This window comes from Vidua chalybeata, chromosome 2, assembly GCF_026979565.1.
Source record: "Vidua chalybeata isolate OUT-0048 chromosome 2, bVidCha1 merged haplotype, whole genome shotgun sequence".
NCBI lineage: Eukaryota > Metazoa > Chordata > Aves > Passeriformes > Viduidae > Vidua > Vidua chalybeata.
In genome coordinates, this window is record NC_071531.1 from 73,350,496 (window position 1) to 73,367,428 (window position 16,933).

At 42.2% G+C, this 16,933-nt stretch overlaps 1 protein-coding gene across 15 annotated transcripts in view; it reads left to right on the top strand.

Moving 5' to 3' along the window:
- Nucleotides 1-1,159: 1,159 nt before the first annotated feature.
- Nucleotides 1,160-16,933, top strand: part of LOC128783438 (rap1 GTPase-activating protein 1-like) — a 43,167-nt gene continuing 27,393 nt past the window's right edge. For 7 of the 15 annotated variants that reach the window (XM_053934116.1, XM_053934122.1, XM_053934125.1 and 4 more), the window contains exons 1-7: nt 2,950-3,250; nt 3,550-3,656; nt 9,306-9,399; nt 9,854-9,889; nt 15,062-15,109; nt 16,237-16,275; nt 16,393-16,584. In XM_053934116.1, coding sequence (XP_053790091.1) covers nt 3,571-3,656; nt 9,306-9,399; nt 9,854-9,889; nt 15,062-15,109; nt 16,237-16,275; nt 16,393-16,584 — 495 coding nt within the window. In that variant the 5' untranslated portion in view covers nt 2,950-3,250; nt 3,550-3,570. The other 8 variants (XM_053934132.1, XM_053934119.1, XM_053934129.1 and 5 more) reach the window with 8 other exon arrangements.

Sequence of the window (16,933 nt, forward strand, 5' to 3'; positions counted from 1 at the left end):
CTTGACAAAGCTTGATCTGTAAAGTTTTGAAAACAATAAGATAATTAAAAGCAATCACAGTACCCTCTTAAAAAGAGTTGCTGGTTTTCAGGAGTTTTACTCATAACTGTAGTTGCCATACCAACATTTTCTATTAGGCACTTTATTTTTAATGGAATTTCAGGAAACTCTTCACTGCTTCCGGTAAAATTTCTGCAGACATTTTTTTCAAAAGATGGGAAAAGTCAAATAGGGCAGAAAAGCCATGATGACCTACTGTTTGAGCACTCTGGATTGTTGGTTTTTTTATTTGTCTCTGTGGTGACTCTGGCACAACTATGGTCATGGGAAGAATTAACAGAACAAATTACTGTGATATTTGAGATGACACATCAGGAGGGTTCCCAGCAAACTGATGGGACTGAGATTGTTCAGGGTGAGCTACTCCAGTGCAAAATGGAGCAGTTAATTTGTCCTGGGATTTCAACCTAATTTTGCTGTGAGACAGATCTAGAAGACTCACCCAGTTGTGGGCAGTAGCCCTCTACAAAGGCAAAATGCTTTAAATGCCTTGACCTAGGTCTGCCAGAACTCTTTTTACCTTTGTCTAAGACTGGTACCATGTAAGAATCCTTTAATTATCTACAAAAATTGTGACTGAAAAATCATTCCAACCCACAGGTCAATCTCATAACTCATGATTACCAAAAGCATTTACAGAAAGTACCATGTCATCCTGTCCCCTTAAATGATCCTCTCCCAGTGCCTTTGCTATGGGTCTAAATCAGTACTATGTAATCATATTTCAGCTTTTTCTATTCTTCTACTTTCCCTTCCTACTCTGATCTATATACATGAATTGGCATGACCCAGTTTGCTGTCACCAAATAACTGTCATTATACTTGAGAGGACTAGAAAGATGTGTTTTCTGTGGTAAAAAAAAAAAAAAAACAAAAAAACAAAAAAAACAAAAAAACAAAATAAAAACAAAACCAAAAAACCCTCTTTCATTTTTAAAGGTCATCCCTGCAGGTCTGAGATTAGAAGCGCAGAGAGCAGGATGTGGATGTGCAGAGCTGCCTGCCTTCCACCTCTGGAGCTGCCAGTCTGTACCCTTCTGCCAGCGCAAATCTTCTCTGTTAAGAGCACAGCTGCTCCACAGGCTGGCTGTTCAATCGACAATGATCTCTAGTTTCAAGTGTGACAGCACCGACCTGCTCGATCTCCATTCAGCTGCAGGTGGGGGCAGCGGAAGAGAAAGGGAGGGAGGGAGAGGGAGGACACTGCAACCTACGTGAATAATTGATAGTGCAAGGAAAGGAGAGCAGCTGGGTTCCCTGTCTCCATCTGCTCACCAGCTGGGGATGAGAGATCCTTGCTCAGGTAGGGGATGAACAGCTTAGCTGCTTTTATTCTCATCTTGCTTGCAATGCCAATTAAAAATATTTTGCATCTAGAAGGAATGGGAGCAAAGATAGGTGGGGGAGGGTTGATCCAGATCTTCTCTGCTGCTTGTGTGGCATTGTGTAATGGATAGAGTTTGGGGCAGTTTCAGCCTCATCAGGGAAAGTGTATGCTTTTTAAAAGACATTATGCTATTCTGCATTGTGTAGAGAAGCAGTTGCAGAGAGAGAAAGGGAGAGTGGAGGTGGGGAGAGAGGATGTCTGCGTAGGAAATGAAACAAACTAAAGGCATGGAGGGGCATGAGAGAGGGTCTGCCCAGACTCAAAGAAATCCCACCCTGATTATGTCAGTCGTGGACATAAAATGAGGAGTCCAAGTGCGCTGCGGGAGGTGCTGTCTGTGCACACCCAGTGCTATATTTAGAAGCTCTGTGCATAGATCTGTGGAAACAGCTGATGTGAAAACATGTGTGTTTCTTTCTATGGATGCAGCTTTGAGTTTGTGTAATATTGAAGTAAAACTTTAAAAAATACGGATTCTGCCCTGAAGAGTTTACCCTTGAAGGATATACTGCTGTGTTTATGTGGTACTGCGCAGCTTCTGTGGAGCTGCTGATGTTCTTACAATGACTCAATTAACAGAATTGCAGGGACCAGTTTCTGTGTTACAGCTAATACAGGCTTCTCCTATGTGAGCAAGATAAAATGCTAATGAAATGAAACACATTGAAAAAATCTGCTAACAAAAACTGGGAAAATACATAGCAAAAGCTACGGACACCAATTACTGTAATACATATATTAATGTGCCTACAAGGATACCTGAAAGAACAAAAACTTATATGCCAGTCTCTAAACCACACCGTAACTATAAAATGCATAATGATACGTGCAAGTATGGACACATATAGGGATTAAAATCTGAGACTGTAAGTACACTGAATTAGTCATATAAGGACACAAGTATTAATAGGAGCTGAATCTACTTACTACAACAGAAGGCTTATAATAGGTAATATTTTTGCATCAGCAGGGTAAATAGTAACAATCGTTAGCTTGATTGTAAGTTGAGGAACAGAAAGTTGTCCTATGATTTGCTTACATGTGATTTATTCATATTGCTATTGCTAAAGGAAGCTAATTAGAACAGTAATTAGGGTATTTAATAATTGTTTGCTGTTTTGCTTAAGCATGTTGAGGGCTTTGTACACAACTGGAGTTGCATTGAAGGTTAGGTAAAGCTGTGAGGCAGCTAAATGAAAGCTGAGCTCAGTGTGGTTTTGTATGTGAACAAAGTTGTCTCTTGTCTGTAGTGGCAAGCTGCCGAAGAACAAGAATGGCAGAAAGACCTGAGCCTCTCTGTATGCTTTGCTTTCACCATGGCCAGGCTTGATAGCGCTGCTGATAATGACCCTGAGATGGGGGAGGGCAGTAGTTACTGCTGGCAGCCCTCTCTAACAGCAAAAAATAATGTCTCTTCCTCCTTCCTAGATGCAGCAGAAATGGCAAGCTTGGCTTTTTGCCTTGGTCCAGTCACATCTCTACTCAGAGATTCAGGTGAATGAATAAGACCTGCTTGTGCAGAGAGCAGCTGCTCTATTCAGTGCCCTGGGTCCATTTAGGAAGTTTTTGAGTTGGAGTGAGGATGTATGAATTGGCCCATGCTCCAGCATCAGATCTTCTGGGGAATTACAAGAGGTCGACAAAAGGAAATTGAGTCATCTTGGCTCCATGCAAGTTATTAAAAACAGCAAGTGGACCTTTTCTTTGTCCATTCAAAGTCGTCACCTATCTTGATTCCTTACTCCTTACAGTCTCTATACCCACCCACAGATCATTGAAGACCCCATAATCATTTCTATCCAGGTATTTCAAGAGTAGAATTTATAGGAAGCATTAGGATGAAAATGATACATTCATCCCCAAAACTTTGAAGTAACTGCTTGCTCTCTGCATTTTTCTTTTTTCCTCCATCTCTACCTGCTAGTTCATATTTTCTGTCTGGTCTGCCTGCATACTGTTTGCACTCTTCCTTTACATCTTTTCCTAGCTCTCTGGCAAATTCTGTCTCTTGTTCTGTGTTTCCTTATGTCCCCTTCACTAGTTAGAAAAAACCCAGTGTGAGGCTGACATTTGGCATAAGATTGTAGCTGCTGTTTTTATAGGTCTTGATGTAAAGAGAATACATGACATCATCCTGTGGAATGAAACTGAGAAGCACAAGAAAAAAAATACGTGTCCAGAAGAACTCTGTGTTCTCATTTAAGCACAGGTATATTAATATTCTTTCTATAGCAGACCATGTTCTCATGCTCATTTTTTTATCAGGAATGACAATCTGTTGATGAGTGAAACTGTTGATGAGTGAATGGAAATACATGCAGTTAAGGCATTTGTGACCCCTGAAAAATTGAGCTTCCCTAGTTTAACATTGCATCAATGCTAAACTATTTCATAAGGGGTGCAGAGACAAATCTTTGCTGTACTTGATGTATGTCAGGTCCAAATGACACAGATTTGGATTTAGTGGATTTAGTATCTTCCTAGCCTTCCCTTTAAAAAAATGGAATTTGTGGAGAACTGCTTTGATGCTCACTTTCCTTACTGGATACTGAGAGCCTGAAGACGTGATCTTGTTCCACAGCAGAGTTGAATAAGTGAAACCCCTCTGTTGTCCCTGTGCTTGTGTTACCCTCACGGATAACCTGGAGAGCAGCGTCCCCGGCTCGGCTGTCCCAGCAGCTGCTCCTGCACGCTGTGCTCAATCCATGGGCTCCCACAACGGGGGGCTCCGGGGGGAACCGCTCTGCCACAGCGGAGGAGGGGCAGAAGCCATCACCCCATCCCCCCTTGTCTCCTCGTCCTCCATCCCTCCTCCTCCTCCTTTCCTCCGTGCTCTCCGGGGCCGCTGCCCGCCGGGCCCGGTCCCGGCCGTGCGGGTCCCTTCTCTTTCTATCCAGTGAATCCTGTCCCGAGAGGAAGAGGAGGGGTGGGGGCGGGAGCCGCGGCTTCGCAGGGGGCCGGGAGGGAGCCTGTGCCCTTCTTCATGGCGAGGCCGGGGGAGAGCAAGCTCCCGAGGAGGGAACCCGGGAGCTGACTCAGCGGAGCAGTCCAGCATGTTTTCCCGGGAGCACGGCGTCCTTGCCGGAGCCAGCGGAGGGTAGGTACCGGCACCGGTGCCGGCGGCAGTGGGGCCTGGGGCCCTGCCTTTCCCGGGCAACCCGGGGACGGGGCAGGGCAGCGACTGCCGGCGTTAGGATCGCAGTGCTGGAGCAGCAGGAAGAGCCCTCGCGGGTTGGCTGGAAAGGCGGAGAACCGGGGAGGGGGAAGGCGATGGCCGTGCCCAGCCCGGCAGGTCCGGGTCTGGCTGTGGGCCCGGCCCTCGCTCCCTCCCTCGATCCTTCCCGGCCCCGCTCCGGCCGGGGGAGGCGGGCCGTGGGGCGGCCGCGGGTGCGCCTCTCCCTGGAAGGAAAGAGGGAGGGAGGGCCGGTAGGCTTTCTCCTGCCGTCCTGGGAGCGTGGGACCTCTCCTACTGGGACTTCTCAGGAGGTGGGAGTGCGGGTTGGATGGCAAGATTAATTTCCCCCTGGAGTTCTCCTTTCTCCTGCCCTGCAAGGAGATCTGGCGAGGTTCTCCGGGCCCTCCCGGTGCCCTGCCCACCTCTTTGTGGGTGCACGGAGTCCTGAGCACAGGCTGCCTATGAGAGGGAGCGGTGGCCTCCACGGGAGCTGCCCAGCAGCCAGAGGGGAGCGTGGGTGGAAGAGAGGTTCCTTACTGGAAGTCAGAGTCTCTGGGCAGAAAGTTTGTGGCCAGCTAAGAACAAACTGCCTCTCATCTGTAGTGATAGCTTCCTTTTCCTAGCTTCAGTAATTCCTTCTCTTGAGCTCTAGGAATCCATGTGTAAGCAAATTTCAAACTGTACAGGTGTTCTGAGAGTAGGGCTATTCGTGTCATGTTTCCACCAAGTAGCTAACAATTGTATGCGTTAAAGCAAATGCATGTCTCTAAGGCCGAAACAAGGGACTGAAACAGCAGAAGCTGTTGCTCAAGAGAAGTGGTTTCCATATGAGCATTTCAGGTCTGTTCTTGTCTCACATTACCTTTAGTTCTTTCAAATTGCCTGTCCCTTCTAGTGAGGGATTTAAAAAACATATTAGTGTCTCCCTGCAAGAAACTCTTATCAGGCTGGGACACCAGTTGCTATACTGACTGTTGTTCCATAGATAGCTACAAATCATGCTGTGGTCTTTCTCCTAGTGGAAGGCTTCCAGATTAGCAGAAGTATTTACAACAGCTATACACCTGCTTCCCTGTGAGCTTTCAGGAAAACAGTTATCTGAGGATTTGGGGCACTTGCCTTTTAGAGTGCAACAAATCCCCATTTGCTCTGGAATATTTATGAAAGTGTGTATGAAATTCTGTCCAATTTGTGTTTTTCTTAGAGCAAATACTTGCATTGACTTGGTTATTGAACTGGCTCAGCTACAGCAGATAGCAATGATTTTGAAAGCTGGGTAGAGAGATCCTATGGCTGAAATAGCAGAGGATGCTGCAAGACAGGAATACAAGGCATGAGCAGAGTTGTAGTGGCTTAGAGATCTTCAATGGTTCTTGTTCCATTTCAGAATTGACAGTGGAATTTATCAGTGGATCAGCAGTACCTACATTTAGTTTGATTGCTTGAAATTAATGCACTGGTTACAGTCACTAGCAAAATCCTGGTTTAGCCTTCAGCATTTTCTAGGCCCTATGCTTCCCCTTATTGTAATTTCCTAGGAATAAAGGAATAATAAAATATACTTCAGCAAGTGTACATTTGCACATAAATATTCCTCTCCCAATCTTCAGAATTGCTTTCCTTTTTCAGAAGGATGATGTTGTTCTTTTCTGTGGTCACAGAGTTTGAAGTTCCAATTTGAAAAGAAGTATGTAATACTTTTTGTAATACAGTCTAGTGCTTTTCATTCCAGAAGTTCAAAGTTCCAGAAATTGAATATGGACTTTAAAGAGATAATTATAATAGCCCCAAATTTTTGTGATATTTTATAAAAGATAATGTAAAATCTAAGGCATTCTCTTGGATTTTCAAAGGCCCACGGAGTGTTCCTAATTTGGGATAATTACAGAACTGTGAACATCTCTGAATCTACAGTAAGACTGGTGATTTTGGCATCTACTGGACTCATTTGGGCAATAGAACTGTGCTAGGATTCAATGGTAAAGAACAGTTTCTGCCCAAAGTTTTCCAGTCAGTCCAGAGTGTTGAGATGAATTTATGTGAGAAGACAGGGGCAGGATTGGCCACACTGACCATGTAGGAGCTGCCAGATTTCCATGATGCAAGTGTGTATTTAACTCCTCTGAATGATTCAGCATTCACCTCAGTGGCATGCCAAAGAAAACACTAGCATGCATCAAGGCCCCAAGACATCCAGTTGCAAAAAAGGTTCTATTGTTATACTTCTTTTTGAAAATGAGTATTTATCAAATTAAACCTGTGCCTTTTTAGGGCTTACAGAACAGAAACTTCAGATTTTTAAGAGACAGGGAAAATGTTTCAGGTACTGCCTTGGGCATAAATTTTGCTCATCTCAAACATTCTTCAAGTAAATGAATAAGATGATAAATAAAGCATGTATTAGTATAGTATTAATATTAATTTAAAATACATTTGCCATCGAACTATTTCAATATTTATTTGAGGTTGTCAAGACTAACTCCTACGTCTTCCCTCCCAGACATGTTATGGCATTAATTTCTAAATGCATTATACAGATCTCTCTCATTTGAATTTCAGGAGAAATTTGTGGGATGGAAGCATTGTGCTATTTTATGTAGATGAGCCTATATGCAAGTTACATTATGCCATTGAGCCACTAAAATGAATTGTGAATTCTCAGAGAACTGGTGAGCATTAGGATTCTTGGAGCTTGTGACAGAGTAGTTTCAAGATTACAGAAATATACGAGAGGGAATGTAGCCACTGCTTTCAAAGCAAGGGTCTGCATGGCCACTATCAGCATGGAAGCAGCAGCAGTCATGCATCTAATAGTTACAGGACAACAATTCTTGATTGCCTTTTAGGATTATTATCAGCCTTGTGGAACTGAGTGCACCCTCAGCAGGTTTGCAGATGACACAGAGATGAGGGGTGTGGTTGACAAAACAGAAGAAGGGACCATCCAGAGAGACCTGGACAAGCCTGACAAGTGGTGGTCCCGTGTGAAGTTCAACAAGTCCAAGTGCAATGTGCTGCACCTGGTTTGGGGCAATCCCAGACATGGGCACAGACTGGGAAATGAGCTCATTGAGAGCAGCCCTGTGGAGAAGGACTTGGGGGTTTTGGTAGAGGAAAAGCTGGACATGAGCCTGCAGTGTGCACTTACAGCCCAGAAAGCCAAACATTCCCTGGGCTGCATCACAAGAGGAGTGGCCAGCACTCTTTACTCTGCTCTTGTGATACCGCATGTGGAATATTGCATCCAGCTCTGGGGTCCCCAGCACAAGAGAGATGTGAACCTGATAGAGTAGGTCTAGAGGAGGCTACAGAGATGTTCTGAGGGCTGGGGCTGCTTTCCTACAAATACAGGCTGAGAGAGCTCAGGTTGTTCAGCATAAGGAAGAACATCTAATACTTAGAAGGGGCTTATTAGAAAGGGGGAGTGATTTTTTACAGGGCATGTAGTAACAGGATGATGGGGAACAGTTTTAAACTTCAGGAGAAGAGATTTATATTACATGTTAGGAAGAAATTCTTTACTCAGAGGCACTGGACCAGGCTGCCCAGAGCTGTGGATAGCCCACCCCTGGAAGTGTTCAAGGCCAGGTTGGATGGGGCCCTGAGCAATTTGATGTAGTAGGTGACGTCTGGCAGAGGGGTTGGGACTAGATGATCTTTAAGGTCACTTCCAACCCAAACCCTTCTGTGATTCTGTGACCACCTAACAATCATATTCATGATTTCATTACAAAGTGGGTGAGTCCTTTCTCCTGTAAACTTGTGCTTAGTTCCCAGCTCTACCTATGTGTCTTTCACCATGACTTAGCCCCAGTTGTGACTGCTAGTAAAAACTGTGAGAGGTGTGGAATGTTTATAAAGTAACAGTAGGAGAGGTGCAGCTGGCAGTGAGACTGACTGTAGTGCTGTGGGCAATGCTAAATATGTCTTCTACAGTGTAGTGTTTGTGTTTCTTTTTATTTTCTTTTCTATGAAATCAAATAAAGTCCTGCTGCTGTTTGTACACACTACTGCTCCAGCAGGGACCATAGTAATAATATATTTTCCATAGCAGATGTGCAGACAAAAGCTCACCTAATCTCCCTGCTGGCTGTACCAGCAGTGGTAACACAAAACGGTGCCTGCATCTCTGCGGGGTGTTATCGGTTCTGTTCTAGTGCCATCTCTGTTATGCTCCTGTCTTTGAGATTAATACCCAGGCTGTGGCAGCTGGGGCTGTCCTTTTGGTGCTGATTTCAGTGGTGGTTCAGAACTACTTTCATCCTTTTTAATACAGTTCTGTTTTGAGATCTGGTTGCAAAGCTTCTCGCGAGACATGTCTTAATTCTGCTCCAAATCCATGATGGAAGAAGAGGAGCTTGGCAAAGAAAAGTCATTCAGCACTTCTATGACAGTTGTGAGGAAAATATTGTATGTGAGCAGAGACAGAGCAGTCAGAAGCCAGAAAATTTTTGCTGTTACATCCAGAATGTTTGAAAGTGGCAAGTGGTAAGTTCAGCCACTTCAAGGATTCTCACAGGTAATGACAGCTTCCTTATAGGCAAGAAATGGCCTGAGGAGAGTAATAGTATGCAGAGGGCAAAGAAGGCACTGCCGGCAAGCACTGACATCTTGAATTCTCTTCAAAGTTAATTTTTTCTTTCTTTTTTTTTTTTTTTCCTCTTCTGCCTCTGTCTGTTGCAGGAGGTCTGAGGAGGCGGTGCAGGGTTTTAGTGATGTTATAGACTCTCCCACTGAAGGCTTTCCATGTGTCCTCACTCCTGCTGTCCCCAACAAGGTAAAAACAGTCCATGTTTGGCTCAGGGCTGGTGTATGCTTTGAGTTATGTATGCAGAAGAATTGTCTGAAATCAAGCTTGTGGTCATGTATGTCTTACAGCTATAATTGCCTCGTTCTGTGAGAATCCTAAACTTGCTAATTTGACCAGTTCTTATGCCATTCTATCTCAAGTCAATCTGACCCATTGAAAGAGAGAAATTCCTGATACCTGACTGACCAGGTTTCTGGTCAAGCTTTTGCAACACAAGCAGAAGACAATTTGGCCAGTTGTTTTGTCCATGCTACCAATTAAGGAAGAACAATTCCATCGTGTCTTCAGCAAACAAGTAGTTTCTTTGACAAAATATGGAAGGAATCTGTTGGCTCCTTCAATATCTGGGTTACCACAGAAGATAATGTTAGCTTCTGCAAATGTCAAATTATTTTTCTCTGTTGTCTTTTCCTTTTCACAGACTGTGGACTTGTTTGAGATGATTGAAAAAATGCAGGTAAGGAGAAGTAATTCTGTCAACCTTTGAGGTCTCTTAATTTTTTGTAGCAAACAAATAATCAGCTACTATTTGTCCTATTGCTTCACTCACAATGTCATTTATTGTGGGCTTACAGAATGTTTAAGTCTTCTATGCTCAATCTCTTATTCTTCAATGGGATTTCAAAAGCATTTTTCTGTGTTCGTTTTTCCAGTCAGCATGATGGAAGCAATAGACACAGGTTATTATAATTCTGTCTGTTCTTTGCAGAAGAGTGATTCTGAGAGAAAATCAAAGTTGCAATAAGTTATCTCTGGCATCTTCTTCAGGCAACTCTCTTCTGCTGGGTAGCAGATATAATGACAGGCGATTAATTGGATGTTAACCTAACTGCATTTAGCAAGGTCAGACAGTTTAATAAATAACTACTGTAGGCCCTGTCTTTAACTTGTGCAAGAAAGAAAGACTCTGACTTAATTCTTACACAGAAATACATGCATTTAGTTGCATATATTGTGTTATAAACTTTAAACAGGGCGGAGTTGAAGTTTTTCCCCTTTTACCATATCAGAGAAAGAAACAGTAATATGTTATATGTGTAAAATATCTAACAACGAAGTCTTCAGATTTTTCAGTTTATGTATTCTCAGAGCATCCTTGCAGGTTACCAGTATATTCTCTGAGTGGTGCACCTTCTTTAAAGTGCTGTGATTAACCTTGACCTAACATAATACATAGCATGGCACATAATCCCTGCCTTTTATTATGTGCCGGAATTAAACTTATCAAAACCATTTAACTTATTTTCTGGAATTTGGGTGATCAAATTATGAATATGAGGAAACTGCCAGAATTTAGTGAGACTACAAAGGTGAGGAGGTGGAAGGTAGCAGCAAAATGCTGAGTTTAGAGTTGTGAGGCTGAAGTACTTTTTGGCAGACTGGAGAGGAGGAGTGTGGGAGAGAAGGGCTGAAGGTGTATCTGCCATGTATTCATGTGCAGACAGACAGAGACCTTGCAACCACTGTACTGACATCCAAACTATGTTTGGGATGTGTTCTCTGTGCTTTGGAGTAGCAAGCTCTGTAAGTGTGCCAGGCTCATTTAACTGCAGGAAAGTAAGCTTGAGCAAGCAGTGCTACTTTAAATCAAGCGCGTATTCAAAGGTTGTGACAGTCCTTCCCAGGCCTTTTGAAATATGGATAAGGAAGAGTCATTACCAGGTGTTCCTCAGTGGAAGACTGGTGCTTAAGATTGTCAGTGTTTCTCAGCTCCCAGTTTGCCATATGGAAAATCTGACTGGATTTGCACCTCTTTAGTTAGATAACAGGGAGCTGATGGGAATTTCCAAGGCATGCAGACTGCCTAATTTTGCATCTATGGTGTTTTCTTAGCTGCTCATTATCAAGATTTTATTGCATTTTTTTTTGATTTAAGCTTGTTTTGTCACCTAACATGCACTAGGAGAATCAGTAATTGCTGTTTAACAGATCTTTTTTGAAAGTTAAGTGTTTTCCAAAAGAAAAAAAATTCTAATACTTGTTGTGATATTTGTTTAGATTTTTACTAATTTTTTATTCTCTTATGTTTGTTTTTGCTTTCCCTTTCCTTCCATTTGACTGTGGCTATCCTTTAGACTTGTTGAATCATTCTTGAAAATGAAATCTGGGTTTTTTGTTAGCAATCAAAGTGAGTGAAAACCAAAGCAGGAGACTTGAACATTTCTCCTGTAAAATAAAAACAAAAAAGCCTCAGGATGGAATTGATTATTTAGTACTTTAACAATTGGATGGGAATATAATTGTTGGACTGAAAATTAGGATAGCCATTTCACATTCTTTGTGATAAATTAACAGGTAAAGTTGTACTCTTTTTTTACACTGAAACAAATCCCAAGATCTGGGAAAGAAGTTTACCTTTTTTTTTCTTTCTCGTTTTCTTTTTATTTTTCTCTTCAATTTTATCAATCATTTCTTGGAAATAAGTGGGCTACTGGCAACTTCATTCTGTGCTTACAGATCTAGTGAAGTCACACTCTGTTAAGGACACTTAGTAATGTGTTGTTCCTAGATTGCTTTGCAGTGCAGGCAATTGAAAAACAGGGAAATTTTATTTCATCCAATAAGCTCAAATATTTCAGGTCTTCATATGTTTGCATAGCCAGTCCCTCTTCACCTGACTGCTTTTTTCACTCCCTCTGTTCTGCATTCTTACAATTTCTGCATATTCAGTTTTGTTTTCTCGTAAGTACTTTCATGTTTTTTTTTCCCTGTGTCCCCTGTTGTATCCAAGTTGTCTGTTTTGAACTAGTCCCCTCAAGGTACTGCTCTTTCCCCATAAAATATGTGTATTATCATAGCATTGTTATGCCATGTTGGACCCTGACTCTGGGTCTGGACACCTTTTTCTCTGTCATTCATTCTTTCATCCTGCTCAGGCCAGGTGTTTCCCCTGTGGAAGACCTTGGGAATATGAGATTCCCAGACTGATATGAGATTCCCAGCCTCCAGTAAGCTATCCAGGGAAACTGGTAGTGCTGCAAGCCAAACCAGATCAAACCAGAAGGATGTCTCAAGGGGTGGCTGAGACTGCTGCAGTTTATTCCTCTCCCTTTTGAGGAATGACAGTGATCATCAAGCCGTTGTTCTGCCCATGCTTCGACGCTTCAACAACTTAGGCTGCGTGTTTCCTGTGGTCCTGGTTACCCTTTAAAATAAAGCTTTGGACTGTACAGCCTAGGGTTTCATTATTCTTACCTTAAGCTTCACTCTAGAGGAGAGGTTGGTAGATTTAAACTTGTCTTCTGCTTCCAGGCTACCAGGAGTTTCCTTAACAGTGCAGAGTCATGGAATGTGCTGGTACATTCCTTTGCTCTCTGTAGAGGCTCTGATACAGAGCTCCATTACAGCAGCCCAGAAAGTTTTCCCTCAGGCTTGCTGAGATACTGGTCTCCTACTTGGACCTCCTTTGAAACTGGAAAATTCTTGCAGTTATCAGATCTGCCAAAAATGCGAAGGAAGGAGAGAGAAATATTAGAAGATTGCAGTTTCCCAATCTCCATTTCTGTCCTAGTACTTCCCACAGTTTGTTGGGGAAGTCTGTGGCTGTTTTGTACCTATGTGTCCGTCCTGGATCAGTCCTGTTTTGACAGTGCACAGGACTTTCTGGTAGTGACAGGACTTTCTGTCTCTTTTCCAAATCCCTGTTTCACAACCTGGTCTTCCTTGTGAACCTCAGCTCAGTAGGTTGAGAACTGAAACTCGAGACCACATCAACAAAACGCTTTTTTAGCACTTACATTCCATGAACTCAACTTTTTCACCTTTACAACTTCCCTAAATGCAAAATGGTTACTAAGTATTTCTGCAAAAGATAAAGATCACTTGTCAACCTGTGTTCCATCTTAATTTCACAACTCACCACATCCTGGTAATTGGTTATTCATTTTGTCAATGCTGTGTACTGACATCACAATTCAAAACATACATTCTTAAGTTTTCCTATGAAGAATGTTTTCAGCCTAGTATTTGTTTAGTCTCCATTGTTGAAAATAGAAAAGGAAAACAATTTTTTGGGGGAGGGTATATAACTGTCTTGAAACTCAGCTTTTGTAGTTTGATCTTGTGCTACCCTTTAGATAACATGTGAAGCTTCTTTTTCCTAGCAGAGCTAAGGAAAATAATTTGGTTTTTGTTATCTGCTCATTGTTCCTCACTTACTTTGCTGTGTTTCTGTATTTAACTAATTAAAATTTGTTCTTATTGCTACTTTTTGTGATTGAACTCAACTTCAGACTTCTGAAGAATGACCTCATGCATCTATTACTGGTCTCCCTTACTCTGGAGTGTGGCCATACTGCTTTACTTCTGATGTTTCTAAGAGTATTTTAAAGGTTTTAAGCATTTGTTGTGTACTCAAGGTCTGGCTCCTCATGATTTCATGAAGGTTTAGGTTTTTTTATGGCTCCTTCTTAGGTTCTTTTAATAAACTTTCTCATTTTCCTAAAACCTTGTTTTGATGTGAAGTAGATGTGTTGGGGTTTTTTTCTTTCTTTTTTTTTTCTTTTGTTGCTCCTGCAAAGAGCATTCTGATTATTATGAATCCTCAGTAGTAAGGTTGCTGTTGCTCAGTTTTAGTGGTAGTATGCTAGCAGTTTTTGCACTCTGTACAGCTGGAGTGTTGTCCAAAACTTTTGTTCCTGAGCCTCCTAAGTCTCCACTATAGAGCTCCTCTGAGATTTACCTATTTCTACCAGAATCTAGTTGACAAACTTGTTTCACTGTAGCATATGTGCATAGGCATGGCTGTTATAAATCCAATCCTGCTTATTTTCATAACAAAGTCAAGAGCTGCTTATCCTGTCCGGAATCCCTGATTAGCCATGGCAGTCACTGATGGTATATAAAAATGTAGTCTCAGCACCATCTCCCATCATGAGAGTTACAAGATTTAGGTGACAGTAGTTGAATACTCATGTACTGTGTGTAAGAGAAACCTACGTTTTAAATCCTGGTCCTCACCTTCCTATCTGATGATGCAAATTCTGCTTCTTACTCTTCTGTCTGTGATGCCCACTTGGAGTATGGCCTGTTGACCCTCATATCTTCTGCTCTGGGCCTCTGCTCAGTCTGTGTTGGGGCTCTCCTCACTAAAATTGTCCTATTCTCATGTGCTTCTGCTGCTGAGGTGGGGTGGAAGAGAGCTACTTTGCCGTGGTGAGGAGGCAGAGGATGGAATAACCTTAAGGAGGAGATTCAAGTCTGAATGCCAGTTCCTGATTTGGGAAGAAACTAGGCAGCCAGTAGCCTTTTGCCCTGTTATTTCAACCCACCTCGTAGTCATTCCATTGTTTCATTTTATTGCTTAGGATAGGAAGGAACGTAGCTGGAAGAGATTAGAGAATCAAGTAAGAGCATCAGTTTGAGAGACTGTTTTTAATATCTGCCGGCTGTCTGCTTTTTAAGAGGTATAAACTTGAGTATAGCTTTTCAATTTTAATGCCAGATTAGGGGACTGGCCAAGTTCTAGCATCACTTTTCCTTTTATTCGAATCTTCCAAACTTGCTTAAAATGGAAGATTTTATAGAGGGACAAAATATGCATATTGAGGATATGGAGAAGGACACAGAGGGTAAGTGAAACAGACATGCTGAAATACAGGATTCACTGTCTGTGACTTTATGTTTCCAGGGGAGTCGTCTGGATGAACAAAGATGTTCCCTTCCAGCTCCTCTCAAGGTCAGGCCAAGTTGTTGTTGCCTCCTAAATTGCTGAGAATGGCAGATAATTACTGACCTGGCTTGCAGTGTACTTTCATACTGGAATGAACAGGGAGTCCGCAAACATCCCAGAAACACTTACATGCTTGCCTTTTTTATTTTCTTTTTTTTTTCCTAGTTGCTGCAAAAGGGGGTGAAACTATGTAGCTGAAATAGAATTAACTTTTCCCTTTTTCTAATTTAAGTGGCTCCAATAAGAGTTATTGTTATTAAAAGTGTTAGTTTTGACTAAGTAATTTCTTAAATTTATTCTATTTAAGAGCTGTAATAATATTTATGAAACCACATAAATACTATTTCAGTAGTCTGCTTGATGACTCATAGGGATGCTACTAGAAAGTTGATCTGTTCTGCCAATATTAAGGCAGTAAGAACAGATTCCTATCTTTATTTCCGCAAGTTAAGGATTAAACTCCACTTCTTCAGTCTCAGCTCAGGCCTACTAACCTTAACATGAAACCTGATCTTGACGTTTATCTTGGGATGACCTATAAAAAAACCACATCGAGAATTGACACAGCTTTCTTCTGACAGAGATACTCAGTGCTCTTTGTGGTGATGGAGGGGGCATCCAACTGGCATAAACTGGCTCAGATACTGCTTCTGTTCTCTGAGTCACACCTCGGCATTGCTCAGATGCATACCACAGAGCAGCCATGGAGATGACACAGCCTCAATCTCACTGTAAATAAAAGCACTTTTTCTACCATTCCTACTGTCATCCCTGTCAGCAGGACAGCAGCTGTCTAACACAGTGTGGAAGGAAAAGAGAGAGGCTGCCTCTCCTAAACATATCAAGTTTGCCTAGAGTTTGGCTACTTCCTCATTTTGCATGCCTACCTTCCCTGTAATTTGGAGGAGGAGGGTGGGTAGAATCTGACTCCTAAGTTTATTTTCTCAGAGTTCTTTATTATAATGCTGAGACCTTGGAAATGGAGTCTAACCTTAAGTCCTGAAGTAAAACTCTAAGGATGACCTAGGGCAGAATAGAAGCTGAGGGTGCAGCTTGCACAGTCATGAGAGCATAATACTGCATAATACTTTAAAAAATGTCACGTTTTTGCTAATGGCCTATTCTGATTTCAGACAGAAGAGGAGTATATTCCTTATCCCAGCATCCATGAGGTGAGTTAGTATTGCTTTCTCCTCTCTGTATGTCCTTGGACTTGATTGTTTTTTCAGCTTACTAGCCTTTGAGCTTACAGACCTGTCAACTTTAATGCTTTCCATCCTTCTGAATAGGTATTACAGAAAGGGTGGCCATATCCTCTCATTATCCTACCCCAGTTTGGGGGCTACTGGATTGAAGGGACCAGCCACAACCTCTCCAGCTTGAGTCCAACTCTGTCTGATGTACCCTTTTCCTGGAGTGGTAAAGTGAAACTGGAAAGTGACCCTACAGCCAAGCTGTACCGCAAACATTTTCTGGGAAAGGTAAGAGTGACCTTCAGAGCCTTCTTTGCCCACCCAGCCACAAGGCTGAAATATCTCTCAGGCTTTTTCTGGTGGGCTTAAAAATGTCTGCACTGCTGCTGCATTTCAGTTCCTTATGATGTCTTCAACTGATGTAAGTGAGGTACATACTAAGATATGGTCTGTAGTGTTTTCAATTGATGTCCCCTTGTGAAATGTGCATCATCCTGTGCATTAATAGAAAGATTTGTATGGGAAGAGCTTTTATTTAGTTAAGAAGGTCTTTTGAGTCTCCTATACAGATACCAACCTTGGGATAACAAGTGGACAAAAGTGTAATAGAATTGGAAGTGGAAATGGCATTATTTTT